The sequence below is a fragment of the Anser anser genome (assembly GCF_964211835.1).
Source record: "Anser anser genome assembly, chromosome: 14".
Classification (NCBI taxonomy): Eukaryota; Metazoa; Chordata; class Aves; order Anseriformes; family Anatidae; genus Anser; species Anser anser.
In genome coordinates this window covers 4,198,778-4,222,656 of record NC_139735.1, presented here as the reverse complement: position 1 = coordinate 4,222,656, position 23,879 = coordinate 4,198,778, and the positions used below count along the sequence as shown (strand labels likewise).

General features: G+C 37.5%; 1 protein-coding gene across 6 annotated transcripts in view; it reads right to left on the bottom strand.

The window, feature by feature from the left end:
• Nucleotides 1–23,879, bottom strand: part of LOC310881294 (uncharacterized protein) — an 89,286-nt gene that overhangs the window by 4,381 nt on the left and 61,026 nt on the right. For 2 of the 6 annotated variants that reach the window (XR_014572298.1, XM_083798447.1), the window contains 2 exons: nucleotides 14,453–14,542; nucleotides 4,569–4,659 (listed from right to left, as the gene is read on the bottom strand). Coding sequence is in view for 3 of the 6 variants with exons in the window: in XM_083798447.1 (XP_083654573.1) it covers nucleotides 4,586–4,659; nucleotides 14,453–14,542 (164 nt within the window). In the remaining 3 variants the exon portion in view is untranslated. Of the gene's footprint in view, nucleotides 1–4,568; nucleotides 4,660–12,128; nucleotides 14,375–14,452; nucleotides 14,543–18,932; nucleotides 19,084–23,879 lie in introns of those variants that run through there. The other 4 variants (XR_014572299.1, XM_083798448.1, XR_014572300.1 and 1 more) reach the window with 3 other exon arrangements.

Sequence of the window (23,879 nt, the reverse complement as noted above, 5' to 3'; positions counted from 1 at the left end):
AGTGATGCCTCATGGGCAAAGAGTCCCAAAATGTTTTGCAACTTCAGAGGCCAGTCCTGGCACCAGCCCAGTTACATATGGTTAACATCATATTTTAATTTGATGACTTGTGTGAAAACAACAAGAACTGGGGATTTATTGTACCAAACAATCTTCCAGCTCTTGCTAAACCCTCTTTTCATTAAAGAAAATAAAACAAAAGTATTGATGTATAAAGATGAAGACAATAAAGATGAGCCACAGAGGAGCTGTAATGGTTTGCATACTCATAAACCCTTCTCAGTCTTTGCGGCTTCAGTATTTTCCTATGGGGAATAATATTAAGAATGTGCTAGAATGCAATACTCTCAGATAATGTTGAGAAACAATTTTCTTTCTCTGCCACTATATTTTAGGCATGAAGCTTAAGCTCTCTAGGGAAGCTGATGATTCTCTTCTGCAATAACTTGAACCCTTATGGAAAACCAAATGCTATTTTGCTCAGGCACCAAATCCCTTGAAGTTAGCATGCATAAGCTGAAGTGTTTTGGTGGAAAAGGAAGAGAGCCAGTAGGTGTGGCAATAGTTGAAAGGGAGGTAAAAGGTGCAAAATGAGGTTAGCATTGGTGTCTGCCAGTACCTAGGATGGCTGCACAAAAATTGCAAAATGAGGACTGCATGTCCCTGATGCAGCAATAGGGTTCTGTGTACTTGATTCTCAGAATCATTTTCAGGCCTTAGGATTCTGGAGGTGACACAGATTGGCTCAGATCCACTACAGGCTGTGTATTGCTGTAACTACCCCAGTACGATCACTGCTCAAGAATAGCAGGGGCAGACCCTAGTCCAGCAAAATGGTCCTGCTGCTATGAACAATCATTTCAGTCATGTGGAGAATTTTGCTTTAAGTGGGTCCTTGTGCCTGGGACAGTATTCTGCAAATGTATTCTGACCACGTGCTGGTCAGAAAATGGACACACGTTTTAAAAGAATTCAGGACATGTTCCCCTGCTTTAATTACTGAACTCTCTATGATTACAGGATTATAACAACAAAGAAAAATAACTCCCAAACCTAAAAATACTCTTAGGGGCATGAATTGAAAGGGAGGAAAATGCCTTACCCATAGTGACACGCTCTTGAAATGTGGATGACGCAAACTTCACCTTGTGTCAGCAAGCATGGAGCTGGCAGAAAGGGAGGCAGACAGACAACAGCTTTATTTCTCACAGTAACCACTTTTGAAGTGCTTGATGTGTTTTTAGTTAACTCCAGCCAAATTTGAAACTCTATTAAAGGAATCTGAGGAATGCTTCACTCTGCATGGAAATGAAAGATGAATGCTAAGTTTTTAAATGCAGAGGACAAGAAGAAGAGAAGAATTTGCTCATGATCTAATGCAGCCCAAGCACTGTCAGTTCCAAGGTGTGTAGGTGGGACTGAATCCACCAAGGGAGGAGGAGACCAAAACACAAGTGGGAACAAAGCTCTGGCAGAGAAACTACAGGAGACCCAGAATTCACCCCAGACAAAACAATCAGAATCTGCCAAGTGAAATTCACGCTACGGTGAAATTTATGGAAGGCAAGCAGTGCTTTGATTCCACAGAGAGTAGAAAAAAATCTGCTAATATTTCAAGAAAGGATGCTTGGGGCCAGGAATACACACAGAACTAAATGTCAAAGTCCACACAGGAAGTAGTACGTGAGGTGGCACAGAGTACTATATGTTGAACCAAAATCTGGCCAATGTTTGGAAAGAAATGCAATAATGGCAAAGACCTACATAATTTCACATGCCCCAGCAGAGCATGTGCTGCATCAAAACCCATGACAGAATCATTAACAACTCAGAAAAATTCTTCAAAGAAACAGTGCGTTACACTGCAGGAGAAGATGAATGGGCTATCTGCCTGAGAGGAACTGAGATGTATTAATTTTAGGTCGGATTCTGGTGCACAAGCCAACAGGATGCCAAGATAGTACTGTTAGCAAAAACAAAAACAAAACAGAATAAGCTAAGTAATGGTGGCTGGGGGCATTTTAGAGAGGAACTCACACATTCTCTTAGGAGGGTTAATCAAATCTGCAAGGACATCAATTTGAGAAAAGCTACAGATTGCATTTGCTTCAAGGAAAAATGCTCCTTTTTGTTTGATTCCGGCTCTTAATGATGCCAAGTCACTGGAAAAGCAAGAAATCCAAAACAAGAAAGGAGGATATATGAATATCTTCCAGGGAATGGAGGAAGTGTTCAGAGCACAGAAAAAAACTGACAGTTCAGCCCTTAGGAAAGTTCCTCTCACCTTAAGGCAGAGATTTTAAAAAAAAGGTCAGAATGAAAAGGAATAAGACACATTGCTCATTGGTCTATCCCAAGAGAACTATTCCCCTGAGATTAGAAAAAACAAAACCTTTTCCTTGTGAATAGACTCAAAGAAACTAGCCATATAAACTAGAAATGTTTTTCAGCAAGAGACAGAAGTGCCTGAAACAATGCACCATTCTTCTTTATGTAGCATCAGGCTCTAAGAGGGGTCTGTACTGAGGGAAACAAAACATAAGCAGTCAAGGTGATTTTTAGGGACTCTTTTTAGATTGATTAGATGGTTTCTAGAAATGTTCCTGCCTTTGATCCCTCATTCTTGTACTCTCAACATCCCTTCCAAGAAAGATGTGTCTTCTATCCCTCCTGAGTGGAGTTTTTTCTTTGTTTGAGTTTGTAGAAAAGGTAACTTTTTTTTTTCATGACACAGAAGATTTTCACCAAAGGCAAAAACTCTATACGAACATAAAATCTCCAAGCACCACTGTGTATAATGAAAGCAACTGAATTAATAGACCACACAAATAAAATTAAGTAGATTCCATGCACCATAAATAATAAAAGAAACAATGAGAGAAGGTCATCAAGTGACACCATAAATATGTTCTTCCAACAAACCAAAAGGAGCTATGATAATTTCTTGAATTAATTAACTATGAAAGGGTATTTGTGTTTAATATAACTTCTGAAACCTGAAAGTTATGATGGAGATGGAATTTGACATTCCAGGTATCAAAGTTTGATCTGGAGAGCTCTGGTTTCAGGTAAGAGAGCAATATTACAGACTTAAATACAGGTTAGCCCACATGAAAACCAGATGGTCTGTCTTGTGTAATACAAGCTACCCACACCAACATCTATGGGGCTGAGAAAATGAAAACAGTGCTGCTCTCTCTGGACCTGGTTCGGATCTAGCAAATATATACTGAATTGTTAATCACAGCAAACTGTAACCAATTTTGCAGTCTAGGACACTATGATAAACAAGGCTTTTCACAGACTTTTTTCAGACATTTGTGAGTTCTTTCACTCTGGAGACCACTAGAGCAGAAAAAAAAATAATAAAAAAAATAAAAAAAAGGGTAGCAATATGCTCAGATACAAAAGGAATTTTTCACTGCAGCCAAAGTTTTAATATTTTTCCATAAGTATTTTGGGATCCCAAAGTCAGCTCAAACTGAGTATAGACAAATTATTGCCATTCCCAGAGGGCCTGGCAAATAACTTGTTGAGATTATTTTTCCTCATCTACAAGTAGAGGATTCTTGGTTTCCTGCACACACTCTAGAGCATTTGACAGAAGTGCAACAGAGCAAAGTGCAGAGCTTGATTATATACGTGTTTTCCCAAATTCAATTCACAAAAAGCACTCCATGTGACCTCAGATGAAATATAACATGCAAGTTTCAAAGCTACAGCTGAGATCCCCCTGAAGAGAGACATTAATACTATTAGCAAAAGTCAGGTCTGCTTATTCCTAGACCGTATACTCTTTTTAAGGAGATTATTAAACTGGTAAAGGGGCAGGGACATTGAATCCCAAGGCTTTATAGGAAAATGTGTAAAGATGTACAGAAATAGGACTTTAGAAATTGAAAAGTCTAAGAGATGGACTGAAGTCTGGCCTCAAAAGAAGAACTATTAAATGTTCTCACCTAGTCCAGCAGTACAGACCACACTGAATGTAACATTAGGAGACAGTCACCATCATATTGATGCCAGACAAAAAGGATTGCCTAGCGTCTGCTGTCATCTCCAATGGAGGGATTTAACGACAATGGCTTGAAACAACTACATTGTACTCTGTTCCCCTCATCAGCTTTCTTGCAACATGCTACAATTAAGTAGACAATCCAATGTCTCAATTTATTTTTCTAGATATGCAAATACTGACATGCTCAATAGGCTGTTTAGTACGTGTGATTTTAAGCTATCAATTTTAAATGAGGCTTCAGAATCCTGAACAATATTTCTCATTACTGGTAGTTCAGAATGTTGTTGGGTTAAAGTGTCAAAAGAATAAAGACCCTGCTGAGATGGACTGGAGTTGTTGCCACACTTCATCATGAAATTAAAAAAATAGTTTTAGCAAAATGTAGGTCATCATTTGCTGACATTTTATTCAACAGAAGATTGAAGACCTGTTGCCTGGATTTTCAAAAACTAAGCTGCGCTCATCATAGACATGAAACTAAAAACTCACAACAAGAAGTTATAAAACTAGCAGTATGGTTTGTGTCCGACATTTATCCCTCAGCTCTCACCTGAGATGTATCTGTCACTAAATTCCAGAAAGAAAGAAATAAGGACACCAAAATCTGACTCCTTCAGGTTTACAGTGGTCATTTGGTTTGCCTGTATTAGGGATGAATGAAAACTGTTACGATAACTTCCACACCGAAATAGAAAGAATATATAATTAAGATCAGGTGATTGCATCCTGGTTTATGCCCAATAAATATACACTGACAAACTCATGGGGAGCAAAATGCTATTTAAGATGGGAAAGCACTGAGTAATATTTATTTATTTATTTATTTTTCCCCTCAACTGGGTGGAAAAAATACAGACCCTTCCCTCTTTAAATAAAAATACAAACCACCCTTTCAAATGGTGGGATATTTGCAACAGATGCATTACCATTACAGCATTGGACCGTGTGTTATCACAGAAAAATCATAACTTGCATCCTTCATAAATAAAGATAAGGAGTGAAATGGGATGAAATATAAGGAATAAGCAAAATGTCTGGTGAGATAAAGATATTGAGGCTCAAATAGCTTTCAAAAATCAAATTCAGTTTTATGCTGGGCCTAAACGTCTCCCCATTGAACATTTAAAGTTTATGCTCATGGTTTTTATTTCAATTTGCACTTTTATTAAATAAAGATTACATATTTAATTTTTCTCACAGAGGCTGTATAAGAATTTCAGAGAAGTTCATGGTAATGTGCTGAAAAAATGTTTTAGAAATTTATATTGAGTTAAACAGTATGAGTATTTTAGCTGTTTTGTATTCATTGGCCTGAATGTTTCTATTTTACAAGTTTTACGGTGATGAAGAAAAATAGGAAAAATATCCTAGAGACAACAATGTGCATTATTTTACTTATTTCTAACAACAAAAACAACAACAAAAAAGGTTATTGGGAAAATTATACATAGCTTATATTCTCTAATTATTTAAATATCTTGTACACTAAATGCAAAGTACAGGTTCTTAGAACAGCCTTTGTTTGAAGTTCCGTACATAAGTCATAGATATTAAAACATGGACACTAGATTCTTCAATGGAGACAAATAGAGCATAACATAAAACAATTCATAGACAATGTCAACAAATTAATACTTTGCCTGAAGTCTGTCAAGAATTGTGTGCTAAAATTATATTTCAGTTTTAGTTTAGAAAACTGTTTTATAAAATGAAGTGTAAGATAATTAAAATGAATCGAGTTCTTTAGGGCCCAATTTTTAGAGTTTTTAGTCATCTAATCATTCCATGGAAGTAAAGAAAGGCTTGAAGTTGGTAGCATACATAATTATCCCAACACCTAGGCCTTCAGAAATTATAGGAAAATTACTTCCCACATTCTGTCTTGAACTGGAGTATCAGGGGCTGGGGAAGGAAAGAGACAGAAAGGACTCTGGCTTAATAAATATAAGATGAATATAAATAAGTGTTGTCTAGCACTAAGATCTAATAGACTGTGCAGTGAACTCCCAAAGGAGACATTGCTTGAGACTCTTAAGAACAGGATGATTAAGGCATTGGTGAATATACCCAGGAGAGCTATCCTGCAGTGGCAGAGAAATGGGTTAGAAGACAAAACAGGCAATTTCTGGCAACTTCAAGGTGTGGAATTCCATCCTCAGCAGCCATTTGGAAAACTCCAGAGAGGCAAGGTTATTTCCTATGTACATAAAATAATCACGTATGGGAAACAGAAACTCCTGTATTCAACATATAAATGCACGCAGATGTGTGATCTTAATACAGAATATAAATAAACAGTGACAGAGATGCTTAAAATATATACACAGTAGCCAACAAGGTATTGCCCTCAATGTATCTGAATGCAAAATGGGATATGGCTGCTCTGTATTGTGTTGCTTTTTATTTATTTTTTTCTGCATCCTTCAAGGATTGAACAATTTTTGTAATTTATTTACTTTTAGCATTAAATGATGCCAAGGTTGAATTTACATCTGATCCTTAATCCAAATGGACTTTTGTAACAATTAAGATTTGTGTTTAAAATAAAATCTTTCAATATTGTGACATTCAAAAGGCAACCAAAGGTTTTCACTGATTATAAGTAGAGAGGAAATAATGTATTATTCAAGCTCCAGAGCTTGTTTAATGCAAGATCAATTTTGTTAAGTGTTGCTTAGCAATGGATTATGAGTGCAGATCCTGAATATTAATGCAGGATGGGTATGGCAGCAATTCCTGTGAAAGTACACTTTAAAAAGGAAAGGATTTTCCTGGGGAACCACAGACAAATGAATACCTGCAGAGTCCCATAAACAGAGACCTCAGATCTTCTGGACCTCTTGCATCATTTATTGAATATTAAGCCACATAGCAGGAACTTTTTAGATCATCTTTGTTGTTTGCCAGGTGTGTTCCCAAAACGCTGACAGTCTGCTCGTGATCCCTGAGGCAGGCAGCAAAATTTTACAGTGGCACAGTATCACATCAAAGCAAGAGGATCAAATTTTGGTCTCCCATTAGGAAGACGTGAGAGTTTCATAATAATTTGTATCCACAAACCAACATATCAAGATGTTTATGTTCATTGTTTATATAAGATTTTATGTCCTTGTAGACAATGGTGATGTACTTCTCCCTCATAATTAGATCAAAGACCTTCTTGGCATTTGGGCATTTGTGTTGTTATAAAAGAAGGGACCCATCACAGAAGAGCCTACAAGCGGGAGAGGCTATGCTCTGAGAATGACGGACTACTGGAGAGAAGTAGAGGTGCAGCAGCCACAGAGCCATGGAAGATTTGCACCTGAAATCGAAGTGCCAGGGTGGAATTGCTGTGATTGAGATTCCTTTCACAAACTGGATCTGCTGTCATGCATTTGAAAAGTCTTCTCTGACAACACTTTAAAAAAGCACTAACAATGCTGCTTTGTTCTAAATATAGACACCTCTATATTGATGGTTGTAGTACAGTTTGTAACGTAGATTGCAACTTTAACTACAGCTTTGGCAAACCGTAAAGATGGCAGAATATCATTTTGACCTTTTAAATGAGATACGTTCTCTGCTGTTATAATAATTGGCTACTTGAATTTCTTGTTTTTTCTCCACATGAAATAAAAACAACAAATATTTTTTATATTATACTATTGTTAAAATCTCCTCCCTATTTGTTCTAAGCCCTGATTTGATTAACTAACATTTCTTTTGTCAGTTCACATACTTGATCGTATAGGAGGAAGCGCATTAAGACTGTTCTGCAAGCTATCAGATGTGTCATAGTTTTCCTAGCATCTGTCTACATGACTCTTTTGGGATTTTGATCCTATATTTCTAAGTCTATCTCTGCTAATGACATTAATTTATAAGAATGTACTTTTTTGACTCTCTGATTATTGTCCATTTTTCGTGAGCAGGTTCTGCCTAATAAAATAATAGCTTTTCAAGTATTTCTTCCTAATTCTCTACTTTCCATGCAACTTAGGGCATCCTACTCATGTGTTTTTCTCCCCTCAGACTCAGTTTTATTTCCTACATCTCATTTTCTTCAAATGTAGTTTTAAATGAAGTACTGATTTGCTTTCCTGTATCTGGGGAACTGAGAAGAAAAATATATGTAGATGTAGATGTGAGATTGTTGATCCTCATGCTGCTTTCAAGTAATAATTAGGCTGTAAACTTTTCAGGACAAGGGCAGCCTCACAGTCTACGTCTGTTAGAGCAATGGGATCCGGTAGCTGAATGCTATCTTCAGCCATAACATTAAAAATAATTACTAGCATTTATATTATAACATCAACCAGGGATTTCACAGTTCATACATAAAATATGAGACTCTTCTTGCCAGAGCCTTAATAGCAGGAGTTAGTTCAGCGAAGTGCTTAAACATAGATATGACCTTGTGAGTAAACCTATGGGGAACTTACAAAATTCTCTGGGTTTTCATTAAAGCTCTTTCTCCTTAACTTGGCAAGGTGTTTTAGAATCCAAGAAAAGAAACATGGCTGTAAAACAAATTCAGGAGACATAGCCATCTTTGTAGTAACTTTGTTCCACAGTAGGAAGGAGAATAACTTGCCTTTAAATTCTGGAAAGTTTTTACTAAGGTTAAATATCAGACAAGCGTGATACAGTATGTTAACCCAATCATTAGTGATTTGCTTCTTCCAAATTCTGCTGCTGAGCTAAAATGTTAAGTAATTCACACTCAGAAATTCAATAAAGAGTTGGTCACACAGCTTCAGAGAAGCCCGATTACTTGAGATCAAGAAAGTCTGACTACTCAGGTATCAGATAAGGAGGAAAAATCTGCCCGGCTGGTTTTTTTATTGTATTTTCTTGATTGGTAAGCTCTAAATAGCATTTACGCTCTCTTCCACTCTCACACAATTACATATGGGGCTTTTCTTGTTTTGTTTCCAGAAAGGTGCTTTCATTCCCTGCTAATTTAGACATTTATCTTCCATTAGACTTCTTGCTTAGTTTCATTTTCCTTATGTCTCATACCATAGGAAAGAAGTTGAATACTGTGTCAGCCTCTAATACCTGGATGATAATTTTGCTAAGGAACTGGCTATCATGAGTATGTTCAGGGCCATCTGCTGAATGAGTTAGACATGTTCAGTGATGTCCAAGTCTTGCAAAGGTAGCGCCTGAAGAATTATTTTTTATGAAAAGCTTTTCTGGCTCAGAAAACATTGTCCACATAACCACTGTTGTCTGCAATAGCAGAAGCCCAAGTTTTATGCTTTTGAGTTCCCTCTGTTACACATAAGAAAGGGTTTTCATAATGCAGACTGTCTCATGACTTTCTTCACCACAGTGTCACTGTGTTCACTGTGCACTTGCTGCACACAGCTGTACATTCTTCCAGCAACCAGCAGACACCTTCCGTATCCATCCAGCTACACACGCACTCCCCACATAGACACTCACTGAATGGCAAAGCTTTTCTGTGAAATGACCGCCTACCTAAAACACAGTTCCTGTCTTCAAAATTCAGGTCTGCTCTACAATTAACATTTGCCACCTCCTGTCTTCAGTCCCAGCAAGAATTGCTGTGATGTAGCTATGTACGATAAATTTAATAACCCTGGGTCAAACCGGATGCTGAATGTGATTATGGGCATGGCTCCTCATTTACAAAAAAAATCAGGCAGGCCTAGTTCTGGAATTCATATTTACAATGTGCAATACTTATTCATGAAAGCAGCCTCTCTGAAGTCACTATCTGTACTCTTTTAGTGAATTTTGCTAAGTGAATAAGGATATGAAAAGCAGTTTTTAAAACGATGTAATTTTTCTCCAAGAAGAAAAAGTTTCCTTAAAGGTGTACAAGTAGCTGAGACAGATAATGAAATACATAAATAAATAAAAAATCAGTCTCTGAAACTCCTAAATGCTACGACCTTTAATTACATGTGTCAAATTAAGACTGTGTCATACTGAACTTGCACATAATCAGACTAGATTGCAGAATCTAGCCCATTATTCAGTCTACAATCTACAACAACTGTGTATAGAACTTCATCCCAATATATAGGATGCATATATTTCATTGCATCCATTGACCAGAGAGAATGGGAACACAGCTTTCACTTCATTACAGAGAGATGACAGCCTAAGTATTCCCTCATCACACTCCTGTGTTTTGATCACATTTCTGTTTTTACCGTAACCTGTTGCCTATAACAAATTTAGGAACTGCCTTAACACATTGGCAGTTCAAATATTCTTTATTTGTGTGGGAGGCAAACAAAATTTTTTTTCCTTTCATGGATTTTTCTATGAATTGTGTTCAAAGAAAAAAAAGATTTACATTTGTATTTATTTTTTTTATCAGGGCTGTAAGTTTTTTGTAGTTGTCATCTCTAACCCTAAAAACAGTGTTCTAAGTTAACTAAACAATTATAATGTCACCTATGTGGCTGTACAAAACGTCCATCCGTTAGCATGTAAGGTCTGTGTTTAACATCTTTCTGTTATATTTGTCCCTTTTTGTCTTCTCTGATGGAGAATCACACACGTTTTCTGTTAGTCAGTTGTTTTTAACTTTCCTGTAGTTCATATCCTTCTAAGTGTCAGCACACACTTGTATACCTCAGAAGTAGTAACTGAAACATTCTGTTTTGCATAGAAATTGAGAAAGCTTTTGACTTTTTTTCTGGAGAAGTTAGTTCCAAATCTCTGACTGACTACTGAGAAAAAGCGTCTAATTAGCACATAAATCACATAAAATATAGTGGTGCACTTGTCTTATGTCAGAGCAGGCATTTAGAGCCAACCTTTTATTCAATCATGTCCAAATCCACAGTGGTCCTTTAACATTAAGGAAAAGATATTAAGTAATCTTTTATCAAGCCATCATGTCTTCATCAAGGCTTGAAGAGAAGGCACCAAGCTAAATCCCACTGACAATGGTTAGTGGAAAGGCTTCTGCTAAATCAGATCCACTGCTGTGTGAATACAGATTTGGTAGCTTACAGCTATATCTTGCAGTAATGAAGGCTAATTCAGGAAAGAACTGTCCTGTACCACAAGAACGCTTTTTCTATTAAAGGATAAGCTTTAGAAGAGTCTCATTACCCCTGTGCTGCTGAAGCAATAGGTACTAACAACAAGGCTGGATGCTTTCAGTGAGGAAAGAAAAAAAAAAAAAAAAGAAAAAAAACCTCCTTTCTTGAAATGAACAAGCCATCCATTATACTATTACTCCAGGCTGGATCATCAGCTAGTATAAGACACCAGACATAATTAAAATCAACAGCGGTATGCTGATTTACATCTGCTAAGGATCTAATCCTCTGCTTCAAGCATCCAAATCCCAGGTGGAACTAGGAGGTAATTTAGATAAGAACCACCAACTTCACTAAGAGCTGACATAACTGATTTCTGAGGAAAGATATGCAGAGCTTTCCTAAAGGATGTCTCACAGCATATCAGGGCACAGGGTGATAGGAAGGCTCTATTGCTTATAAGGATTTGTTTCCTTAGAAAGGAAGAGTATCAAGAGGGGAAAAAAACAGATGAAACTTAGTGATAGGCAAAAATTCAGAAGGGTAAAATTAAAAGGAAAAGGACTAAATATTTTCAGTAGCTACAGTAATTTAACATAGAATAGTTTTGCTAAGAATGATGATAAAGATATGTGGCTATGACACCATGAAACTAGATGCAGGTACATTAAACTTTAATGGGATTTTTCTGCCTTCTTTTTATCATATGGGAGCTCCATATGATGTTATTTTACTTACGTTGTATTCTTATCCAAAGCACTAACATTACATGTTAATAGGCTTGAAAAGGCATTTATCTGGTGTTGCTTGGATTGTTTTTGAGGCAAACCCTGTTATTAAGCTATGAGGCCCCAGAGGGGACATAGATGCAAGTATTGCCTAATGCCCATTAATCTCTTTTGGTATGAGCTGCTTCATTGTCATTGCTAAAAAAGGCAAATTCCTGAAAGGTGAGCAAGGCATATTATTGTACAAAATGAAAGAATGTAAGCCCACTGACAAGATTCTTCCACCAGACATCCAAAATGCTGTATTTGTTAGAAACATGAGCAAAAACATAATGATTTGTTTTCTGCTGGATGCTGCAGGTGCTGAGGAAATGGAAGGAAAAGTCGAACATCTGTTTGTGCTCCTTCGACAGCATTGTACCTTTCAGAGCCAGAAAAGAAAGAGAGAATGTGTGAAATCTCACCTCAAGTCCTCAATTCCCTGTTGCTTCTCCTTAGAAAGACATCTGGATTAGAGTGATAAAGAATACAATACAAAGTCCCAGAAGAATTGTAAATAAGCAAGTGAAATGGGAATATCTGAAAGGCTCTGGCAATTTCATTTTAATGATGGCAAGCATGGAGTTAAACAGAAAAGACTAATTATAAAGAGAGATGGACAAAAGAAGGGAAAATTTTTAAATTGAGATTTTGCTGGAAGTGGTGAGATAAAAGCAAGACAAGCACCTGGCTATATAAATAAAGTAGTTACTTGAAATAGAATGCCTGAGTGTTTTATTAAAATTGGGCTTTTAATATAAAAGCAGGGTCTTATTTAGTACATATTCCTCCTAAAGACTTAAAGCATCCTCTGTCCACATAGGCTGCATTCCAAGGTTATCAGAAGAACTGTTGCAATGGGCTGAACTCAATTTAGCACATGCTTTTTGTGTGGCGAGTGGATGTGAAAGGGATTCAGCAACACAAATCTGTCTGTGTTCTGAATGTAAAATGAACTTTTGTTAAAGATCTTGCGAACCTCAACTACAGCTGCACAATACTGATACAGACAGGCAAGAGAGGATGACCTCTTTGTGTTTATTTGAACTTTGTATTCATCTTTTAATCACAAGGAATAGTACCTACTGTGATATACCAAACAGGAAGACATAAGGAACTAACCCCCTATATATTTAATTATATTAATATTGTGTTTTACATAAAATTTACCAGTATAATACCTTTTAACATACGAAAATACTGTATGCCCAGGAGATTTTTAATCATGATTATGATCAAGAAAACTTCAAATTGCAGACAGAAGGTTAGAAAGGCCAGGCGTTATAACAAAAAATGCACTGTTAGGATCCACAGAAATATATGTCATTTCTCTGTTAAGGAAAAGAAATCCGATCCCACCGTCATTTGAAAACATGGCATAACACAGGAATAAATCATGAATAAGACAGTTTGCAAAAAGGCCTATCATATGCCTGCCCTAAGTATTTGTGCCCTCAGTATCTGCATGTTTCTCTGACAGGAGATAAGACTGTTCTCCTGGCCCTGTTAGCATTTGTGCAGATTGTTCAAGAACCAATTTCTAAAGGGGATGATTAGGGAAATCATAGAATCACCATAATAAAACAGCTTCTAATGATATCCTTGCTCCAGTTCAAATCTCTTCCCCACAGGGAAGTTCTGAGACCCATCAAAAATGGCACTATTTCAACCAAGTAGGACTTCACTACAGGAGAGACAGGGCAGGATATGGGCACAATGCACTAGATATGCCCTACCAAGCAGTCCAGGACTTAAAATGTGTTCTTATATTTATACATTCTGTGATTAAGAAAACAAAGACGTGTTTGATATTATCTGGAAACATATATATACATATATACATATTTTAAAGTAGAAATTGAATTTTTAAAATATTCATTTCAACTGTTCATATTTAAGGTTTATATTTCCTGGCATTTTCATGACTGTTTGTCCACCTACTCCCCTTCCCCCTGCCCCTCCTCTTCCCCCAGGAACTCTCAGAACATATATCATGTTTTTTTTTTTTTTGCCAGAAAGTGGGAAGGGAAAGATGGACATGGTTTACCTAATAAGACAACAAAAGACAGTATCCGATGCTTTTAGCTCATCCCACAGTTGTGGTTATTATTTGCTTAGTTCGGTAGGGTCTGGAGCTTATTGACATTATGGTCTCCTGTTCACTTCAGGCACACGTTCTAATCAACTCTTGTTACGGTCAAATAAGTGGCTGGAGGCAGTTCCCCTGAAAATTCATTGTTTTTAGATCCATTTCTATATAATCAGAGCTCCTGCGTCAGCACTCACAAGAAGATTGTTACAGCAGCTAAGTTGTTATGAAGCGGGGATATTGCTTCCTAATCAAATCTCACAAATTCAGAATTACCCCAGTGGCCAAGAGTGCCTGGGTAGGAAACCAAGAGTACAGCAGAGCTTGCTTAGCTTGTGTCTTCATCCCCAGTGCTGATCTTTTCTTGAACCGGGCTCTTAATCTGGGACTATCAGGTTATTTTCTCCAGCCTTTGCCTTGAATTGCGCACAACATTTATGAGATGTCCCATAAGGAATGAGCCCAGAAGAGTACAACGTAACACAGTCTGGAGTCAACAAGGTTCAATGTTACAATCTACAAGCTAAGACTTGTATATACTGCATTAAACTACAGCAAGACCCACCTCTTCTCCTTTCTCCAGAGCACAGTGGAGAGATTCGTTCCCCTGTAGGCTTTCTAGTTTGATCTTTGCAGTGCTTTCCTGTGCCAAGTCCTATAAAACACAGTAAGGATTTGCTGCAGAGTTTGTGGCAAATTGTGCACATAAGTCACCCATCAAGTTGTAAATATTTTTGTTAGCTATGTGGAGAATAACATGTAATTACAATGTAGTCACATTCGTGATCAGTAAAATAGAGTTCTATGTAATAGACGTATTATGTTGTGATAATCTGTCACACTTTTGAGCATGCACCCATATCTGAGTTAGCATGCCTGAAGGTATTTTCTGTAAGACAGGTACATCTCAGTGTTTAGAACAATAAAAAGGCTCTTAAATTCGGTACTTGTGCCTTTTTATGCATGAAATTGTTCTGAGCTTCTTTTTCTTATATACATATAAGAAAGAGAGAGAGCACATTCACTAGAATGTTAAGTACCGCATTCGCTAAAGTTAACTTAGGGAAATCAAAACTAGACAGCACTGGGGAAAAAAATTCAAATTCTGAGAATTTAAAATCAAAAGCAGATCCCTGTATTAGGATTCTGCTGGAAGAATTCAATGTGTGAGAACAGAACAAAGAAAATCCTGCCTGAGAAAAAAAGTGGCACAAAAGAATAGGAGTATTTCATAAGATAATTCTGTCACCCAGGAGCAGACTGTTACTAGAATCAAAAGGGTTCACTGCATATATTAAGGCACAGTCTAGATACTAACACACAAATGTCCACATTAAGCAGAAACTAAAGGGCATGAGATAATGAAGTGAAGGTGGGCAGGTGAATCCCTAAGAAGCAGGAAAGAAACAGCAATCAACCGCAGCAAAAGCGCAACAGCGGAGTGAGGGGTGGGTGGAAGACTGGCCTTTACCCTGAATCCCAACAAAAGAGAGAGAACATAAATGAGAGGAAATAAACCTTCCAGGTGCCCTGCAGGGATGTCATTGATTCAAAGCACCATTTGGTTTTCACATAACTCAGCGCACAAGTAAGCAAGATGGCTTAAATGAAAAGGTAACGTGGTTACTAGGAAGGAGCATCAGGGAAAAAGTCGGTGGTTTTTACATTCCCTTTGTATTTATTTCTGTCAGAAGGGAACCCAAGTCATTTTCTTGGCATCTCAGGGTGACCTAACAAGTTATTTTTCAAGCTGTTTTCCCTTCCTGTATCACAACTCTTCCTCCATTCTGTATTATTCAGGGTTTCCGTCGTGTTTAGAGGTTGTCATTTGAATAGAGTTTCTAAGCAGCACATGGATTGCCACACTGGGGCAGGTTACTTTCAGCACCCTTGTGCACAGCTGTGAGACTCAGTGGATGCATTTATCCACTTTATATATGCCTCAGTATGGTGGCACAGCTGGCAGTATTTTCCTATTTAGGTGGCAGCAAAGGTGCTTTGAGATACGAGCCACAGCACCACATTGGGAATTGCCCCATTGCCTGCTTGAAAAGTGGAAGTCTTTCTTGTCTCGACTTTGGAGCAAAGAAAAGAACTATAAAGTCTCAGTGGTGCAAGCAACCCAGTTGTTTTCTCAGAAATGTAAGAATCTTTATTAGGAAAACAAACATTTCAAACAATGCAGCCAGGTAATAGGCTCAGGCGATTTGGCAAGTTATAGACATTCTTGGAGAATCAGAATCTTTCAAAAGCATGAGAAGTTTTGCTTTGTTAGGACTGGTGGTGCGCACATGTTGCAAAGCATCAAAAAGAAAGAGATCTGGCATGGTTTCTTAGAGCTGAATTATTTACATGAAAGACTTGTGAAATTAGATCCTTACTCCATAATCAAAAGACTCTTTACAGTGATATAAAACAAAATGCTTTCACAGAGTGCATAAGTCATTCCTGTATTTTATCTTTGTACCCCATCTCCTTTAATCTCATAGCATGATGTGGACGTCAGGTGAGTCCACAAGCCTTTCAGCTTTCAGGGAGAAAAAAAAAAAAAAATACACCAAGAAAACCATCTATGACGATGTTTATGTCAGAAATAGAAACTCTTGTAAAATTATTCCCTTCCTTTGACCATTTTCTTTGTTTCACAATGATTTCAGCTCCATTTCTAAATAGTGGTATAACTTGGTACAGAAATATAATCTATACCTTTGTTAGTTGAACTAACAAGGTTAGTTTACTATCTCTTATTCCTTAGCATACCTCCCAAAAGCATAGGGTAGACTAGATGTACAGCTGAATGCTGCTGATCATCATTAGATCAGCATCATTTAGAGTATCATTTGACATCCATTCAAATCTCTTACAGAAAGGTAGCAAACGATACAAAATACCAATCTGGAGTATTTGGTTTTGAGCGAATTAACAGAGGAACAGAAATCAGAGAAAAGTTCTAATTAGCAAAATCACAGGCCATAATTTGTTCCTAAGAAATGACCCAGATTTAGAGGACTTTGGATCACCTTGGTTTGCATTTTACTGTATTTTCCTCCTCCTCACTCACCTTTGTAGGCTTCCCTTTTCTTTTGCATTATTCACAGTACTGCATAGCTCTCAAGGAAGCTGAAAGTGAGCGTATTCTAACAGTAAACTAGAAGAGGGATTTTAACCATCAAAAACCACTTGACCTTCTGAAATGAAATCACTTCAGCTGGAGTACTGAAAGTCCAGAACACACCAGTTTTCAAGGCATAGCTTATGATAGCTCTACATAGTCTGCACACAGAAGTAGAGATATAGTATTCCAGAAAGAACATTTCTGGGTTCTCAGAGTCTGCATTTTAACGAATCTGTGTTGTGCACTGTCCAAACATTTATTGTGTGGCTAGTCAGAATTAGCACAGGTTTTCAATTTTTGTTGTTAATGTAGTTTAAAAAGTGATGGAGTTTTTTTGAATCTTGGAAGCTGTCAGAAAAACCCTTTACGCTTGGTCAAACAAAGCATTTCAGGCAGATTTAGATAAGATGCATGGTATTCAGATTTTTTTTATTTTTTATTTTTTAACTTTAGTTTACACCACAAGATGTACTTTATGGGCTTATCATAGGCCCCTGGAGCTCCCCAGCTGCCTGCTTAGGGAAGAGTCTTTTGCACTGGTTTGTATTAAGTTTTTGTATTCCTCACTGAATATGATGTGACAATAGTAGTGGAAGCAGGAGCCTATAGGCCTATATTGTTATAAGTCCTGCTTCATACTCTTTATAGTCTGAACTCTGCAAGCAGAGCAATTCTGAATGCTACAGCACAGACAAGGTGATCACATCCTAAACACTTCAGAAGCTTGTAACCATGATGCCAGAGGCTGTCAAGCGTATTTTTGACAGAAGTGTCAGATCTACTTTCTCTCCTCAATTACAATAAAAAGTAATAGATGCACTGAGGGATATCCAGAGATTAAATTCAAATTCTGATGTTTACCTGAGACATCTCACTGCATTAATCATCTCACTTTGTTAGCTAACTTTGCCTAGTACCATTAAGTAATAGCATTTTCTGTTCATCCATGGAATTGATGCCATTTGTTACTTATTTGACTATGAAGAACCATGTAATGAGTCTCCAGAGATATTTTATGAGAAGGGCATAGGTGAACTTAATTTTAGCAAGGTGATTTATATTGAACTATTTACCTTTGTTAATTTGGGGTAAATAAAGAAAAGAAACATGAGTTTGGACTTAGAAAACAGATTAAGAAAGCAAAGAACTAAATCTGCTTTTGCACCTGAAACATTTCTTCCCTTTATGCAGGTAAAAAGGTTCAGCCTAGCTTAGTGAAGCTCAGATGTTACTGGTGAACCCTTTTTTTCTCAGCAACATCTGCAAATGCTAAGCTGTGAAATATCTTCCCTGTCCAGCCTCTTCTTACAAAACCAGCAGAAAAGCATAATTAATCAAGTATCAGCCTCTTTACACAGAACCCATTATCATCTTTAGGAATAATTGCTCCCCTAGAAGTGATTCTGTAAATAGCAATGCATGTTACTTGATACTGTCTCAGCAAATATACTCCAAGCAACAGTAACCCAAGTAAGCACTGTAGATATCAATAAGTCATCCAAGAACAAGGACAAATGAAAAATATACAAATGGCAAACATTTCTTATAGCAAGTTTTAATATACCATCACTGCTTAATCTGAAAGTTTACTGAGTTTAACTTGGGATATTTGAATTTCAAAATTCAGTAATAAATCTGTTTTAGGTACTAGAAATATATACAATAGGAATCAAACAAGTATGGTTGTTTTCTTTATAAGTAGATAGCCTGAAAGTAAATGCTCAAGTCTGCATGCTTTGAACCAGATCTCCAGACGGCATCTTTGTGCACAAGCTCAGGAAGATGCTTAGTTTTACATCTTCAGCAGGTCTGGGATGTGAATACCAGAAAGAATAAGACTTCATAATATAAATATTTGCAACTTGTTGTAGTATTTTAGTACCTCTAAAAGTGGGTAATGAAGCCCTGCTGTTTATTGTAAGGCTCTTACTATTCTCAAACGCAGCATCGATCACAACACCAGTAGCCGTTCTGATATTTTGCCTTTTACCAAAACACTAGTTGAAAGATTGGACATCAGCTGCAACTCAAGCCAAATTGCAAAGCAAGGTCCAGTTTGCTCATGTCTGACTTTCTGAAATCTGAAAAAGAAGAATCCTGATTAGGTCTGGAATTCAATGGCATCTTCCCTTGCAATAAGAACTATTGAATTTGAATATGAATCTTTTGTTTTGCCCATTTTTGTCTTTTCAAAGTAGGCCTTATGACTGTTGGGTTTGTGTTTTGTTTTTGTTTTTTTTTTAATTGAAGATTTAGCTTTTTAGATTTTATTCCTTTTCACATGGCTGGAAAGACTTTAGCTAATTATTTTTGAAAGAAGCTTTTCTGCTTCACCTCTTTTAAATGGAGTTTTTGGCAAAGAAAAGAATGTAAAAATAAAGAAAGCAAATAGTGGGGATTCAATCTGTCTGGTTTGTTTAAGAGGCCAGAAGATCCAAAAATATTCAGATCTGTAGCCCTTCCTCCCCTGTAAATGTAGCTGAAAACCACTGCAAAATAAAGAAAAAAAATAAATTAAAAAAAAAAAGGAAAAAAAAGGAATGAGTGGTGGGAAATATATTAATCTATTTTAAGAGAAGAAGAGATTGGTTAACATTGAAGACTCATCATAACAAAAGCTGAATTGAAATGATTCCCCTCAGGTTCTATTGGGAAGTTTGCTCCAGACAATCAACCTCAAAGACTCATTTTACTCTCTAAATACGGGAACATTTAATCTCATCCTGTATTGGTGGGATGCATCTATAGCTGTCACAGCTGTGACTGTGATGTAACTTACTTAGACCTGCCTTGGGTTCATGCCAACTAGCTCAGGTGTTGGTAACAATCCAGCTGAGAGAATAGGGCTAGACACTCGGTTCTTTCATGATATTGCAGCTTATATCGACTGCCACAATACTGCAGCAATCCCACTTCTGGTATTATGATTACACAGTTAAAGCTAATTTGACTGTATTGCAGCAAACAGATTACAGGGTTGGCAGATCTATGTAGGAGAACAAACAAATCCAGGAACAGATATGTATGGACATATCGCAGGTACGTAAGGGTACGATATTTGTGTAGCTTGTAGAGTCAGGGATCTCCGTTAATCTTCCTTGTGCCAGTTATTTCAGTTTTGATCCTGTTCTTACTGAAAAATTGGAAGGCTTGTTGCTGACTGCAATGAGCAAAATGTAAATATAAGTTTTAAAGGGTTAAAAATGGCAAGAAATATTTTCCTTGGTAATCTGTGTGCCCTCATCACAGCACAACGGCACTGGGGGAGATGTTTCTGTCGCCTTCTGGTGGGATCATTTAGGAAGCTGAAGTCAATGAAGCCATCTGGACAGTTCTTCACAGGGGAGAGGTGGCATCCCTCTCCAAAGAAGAAAAGACCTGGGAAAGTTCCATTTCAATGACAGATTTATTAACGTCCTTCCAACAATGGCAACACGCTAAAGAGAGAGCCAGGCAAAGCAAACAGAGAACGTTTGAACGCTTTTGTACCATCTAAAACAGGAGATATTAAAACTTTGGGTTGAACGCAACTTCACATTTCAAATAGCCTATGCAGAGGCAACAACAAGGTCATTTCAATAAACAGGAAAAGTCGTTACTATCTCAGCACCAAGGTATTTGCCTAGCAATTCAGGAAGCAAGCTTAAAGTACTGATTATTTGAACTGGTTGAGCTGAAATAGTGCCTTTTTTATTACCTCCATGACAGGACTTCCTGTTCTGCACAGGCAGCTTTGTCAGTCCCCCTCTAACAGAGCTTTTCTTCCAGCTCTGCAGCAACCCATCTGCCAGGGTTATTATTCTTTTGTCACAAAGGAAATAACATTTCATTCCAAGGCACAGCAACGGATAACTATTTTTTAAAGCTAGCTCCTCATTTTTAATTACAATATATTTCCTAACCTAACACTCTAGAAAGACTGCAAGAGTAATGAAAGATAATGCAGCTCTATATGCAGTGAGTGTAAATAAGCATTACTCATTCAGTCTTAAGGAACAAACAGAAGTCCAAAACATTACCTTGAGAATAAAACAATGACTTTTAAATAAATATGTATCTTCTTCAGCAAGAAATGGTGTGTTTATTAGAAAATCACAGTTCTCATGTAAAAAGGATATCTCCAGCAGTTCTTTTCATTCCACACTATGTCTGTGTTATAGCCTCATAGGAAAATACTGGAATAATTTAATGGTTGGAGGTTTTTTCTTGTTTTTGTTTTTCATATTATGTACTTAGCTTCCAAAAATAGTATAACAGTAAAGTCAAAATAACATCATACACCAGTATCTGGAACATTAAATTACAGTATTTGAAAGCTGTGACTAAAACTATTTGCTACCTGCTGCAATCTGCAGAAAATATCACAAAAATGATCCAGTTACAGAAGGCCATCACACAGAATCTGTTCCAGGGATGGGCAGTTTAGAAATGCACATCTCTGGTGGGACTAAAAGAGCTATCCCTCCTATTGGGAAGCTAGAGGAAGGAAAAAATAGGAACAGCTATTTCATTGAATAGGCTTGAACAAGCAATCTATGTGAAACATACATTTGTTTCACCACCATGTAGCCTGCAGTGGAAGTCACATCAGGTCCTTTTCCACTCTGGCTGCTTGCTCATATGTAACCTGTTCTGCACGGATGCCTTACAGGCACAAAGCCTTCTTCTGCCAATGGACGGTGCTGAGCTGTCTGTAACAATGCCCTCATGGCAAAGCAAGCTTTTACTCATTTAAAAATACTTTTCTTGTACATTTAAGATTTTGTCAATTAGAGTCACAGTCACAAGTTTGGTTCCAAACTTGGCCCCCTACTGTCAATGCTGCCTCTGCTTCCTGGGCTGTGGCTTCCCTTTTTAGCAGAAATAGGAAATTACGACTTTTTCCAATGGGATCCAGCCTAGAGAAGCAGAAGGTTTCCTTTATTGCTTTCCATCCCCTGCATCTTTAAATTCTCTCAACGAATAACCCTGTGGCTTTACTGCCAGTTTTCCCATCTTCTGCCTGCATAGCTACTTTAGACACTGTTTCTAATTGTCTCCTTGAACATGACTGAAAGATGTAATTAGGTGTTTGTCTCTGAGCCATAGCTGTGCAGGCTGTGTGTATCCTAGCACATATCCTGGCAGGAGCAGTCTCCCCTAGACAGTCTGTGTTATTAGTCAAATTATAACTCCTTCCTATCATCTGGTTAATACAGAGGTTATATAGAAAATCTGACCCATACACCTATATTGATTAACTCCCAAAAACGAGTGCAGATGACAGAAAAAAAAATAAAAATCTTGCAGTATACTGGCAAAAAAAGAAAAGTCCAGGTTAGACTACAAATGCATTTCTTCAAACTTTGTACACAAACAGGCACCTACTATACACCAACTGTATTTCCAGTCGTTTGAATTTGCCATAAAGAACTTTTAAGTTCTCAAAACAAATTCACAAACTTTCTAACTTCAAAAACCTCAGCTGAGACATGTCCTTTGGGCAGGATGAGAGAGAACCAGCGTGACCTAATATTTTCTGCAGAAGTAATTCTGCCTGGTGTTATATGCTGCTCAAGCACTGTCCTCATTAGACAGCTGGAAATATAGGTTCAGATCCCAGCTATACATCAACCACCTGAGTAGGCAGATTCTTCAGTTCAATGAAAAATGAATAGTGACCTACAAAGGTACCTTTCAGTGATTCTTCTTTGTGACGACAGCCTCAAAGCAAAGAGCCATAGGTACTCCAGTGCTGGCAAAGGAAGGTATAAAATATGTTTCCCTTGCAAATAAAAGCAATCTTTAGTGAGTCAGTCATCCTTAGCAGGCAATTTATAACAGTTAAAATATTGATCTTAAATATTTTGCAATGTCTTCAGTATTTCTAGATCAACTGGGGTAAATCTTGATGTCAGAAAAATAGAGACCATCTTTGCCAGGATCTGTATTTCTTCTTCATCCCTCATATTACAGTGACCAAGAATGGCACCACTTATTTGTCCCCATGTGGGGATGTGTTCTTTCACCCTATCTTCCTAGAAACATCTATATACACTTGAATCCCACTGTGTGGGCAGGGGCCACATACTACATATTATAGTTTTTCTTTGTTAGATGACAACAAACATTTTACAGCTTCGTGCAACATTGTGATATCTACTGCATGTGAAAACTGTGTGTTTTGACATACTGGTCTTGAATATTATATTGCAACTCAACATTTTAAACAGAGCTTAATCAGGCAATAAGATTTGTATCTCTGTGCTCTCCCTTATGAAACCCTCTGCAATCCCTGTTTTATTACATTAGTTGAACTCCTTATTTTTTTTAATATGCTTAAGGTAGGACAGGATTTCCCTACTTTAAAGGCAAAATAAGACCAAGAAATAGAGCGAGACACTAGGAATCAGATTATTAAAGTATTTGCATTTGCAAAGAAAGGAGCCCAGTGGGGATTTTCATGAGTGCTCAAGAAACTTTTTAAATTCCCAGTGAACTTAAATCTATTTCCCTGGGTACATCTCTGCAGGGACTGATCTAAGCTCTTTCTTCCCTCAGACCAGCCAGACCTGAGGTTGCTGTAGGTCAGAAGCCAGGCAGCTACACTAAGCACAGCGCTCTGCCCCCGCTGAGAGCCAGGGCATATTTACTCAGTCCCAGCCCCAAATTTAGCCCTAACAAACAGATTGTTGTGGCAGCTTGGGGTACAGCATGTGTCTGGGACTGTCTGAACCCTTTGGGTAAAGGCTTCCTAAATTCTTGTCACTCACCCATCCTCTTATACTGAACTCAGCAAGTGAACTGCAGAAAAAAGGAGTTTTGGTATTGTCTTTATACTGTATCCCTCAGAGACTCTCACCCTAAAAAATATGCATGACAAGCAGTGGAACTTGTG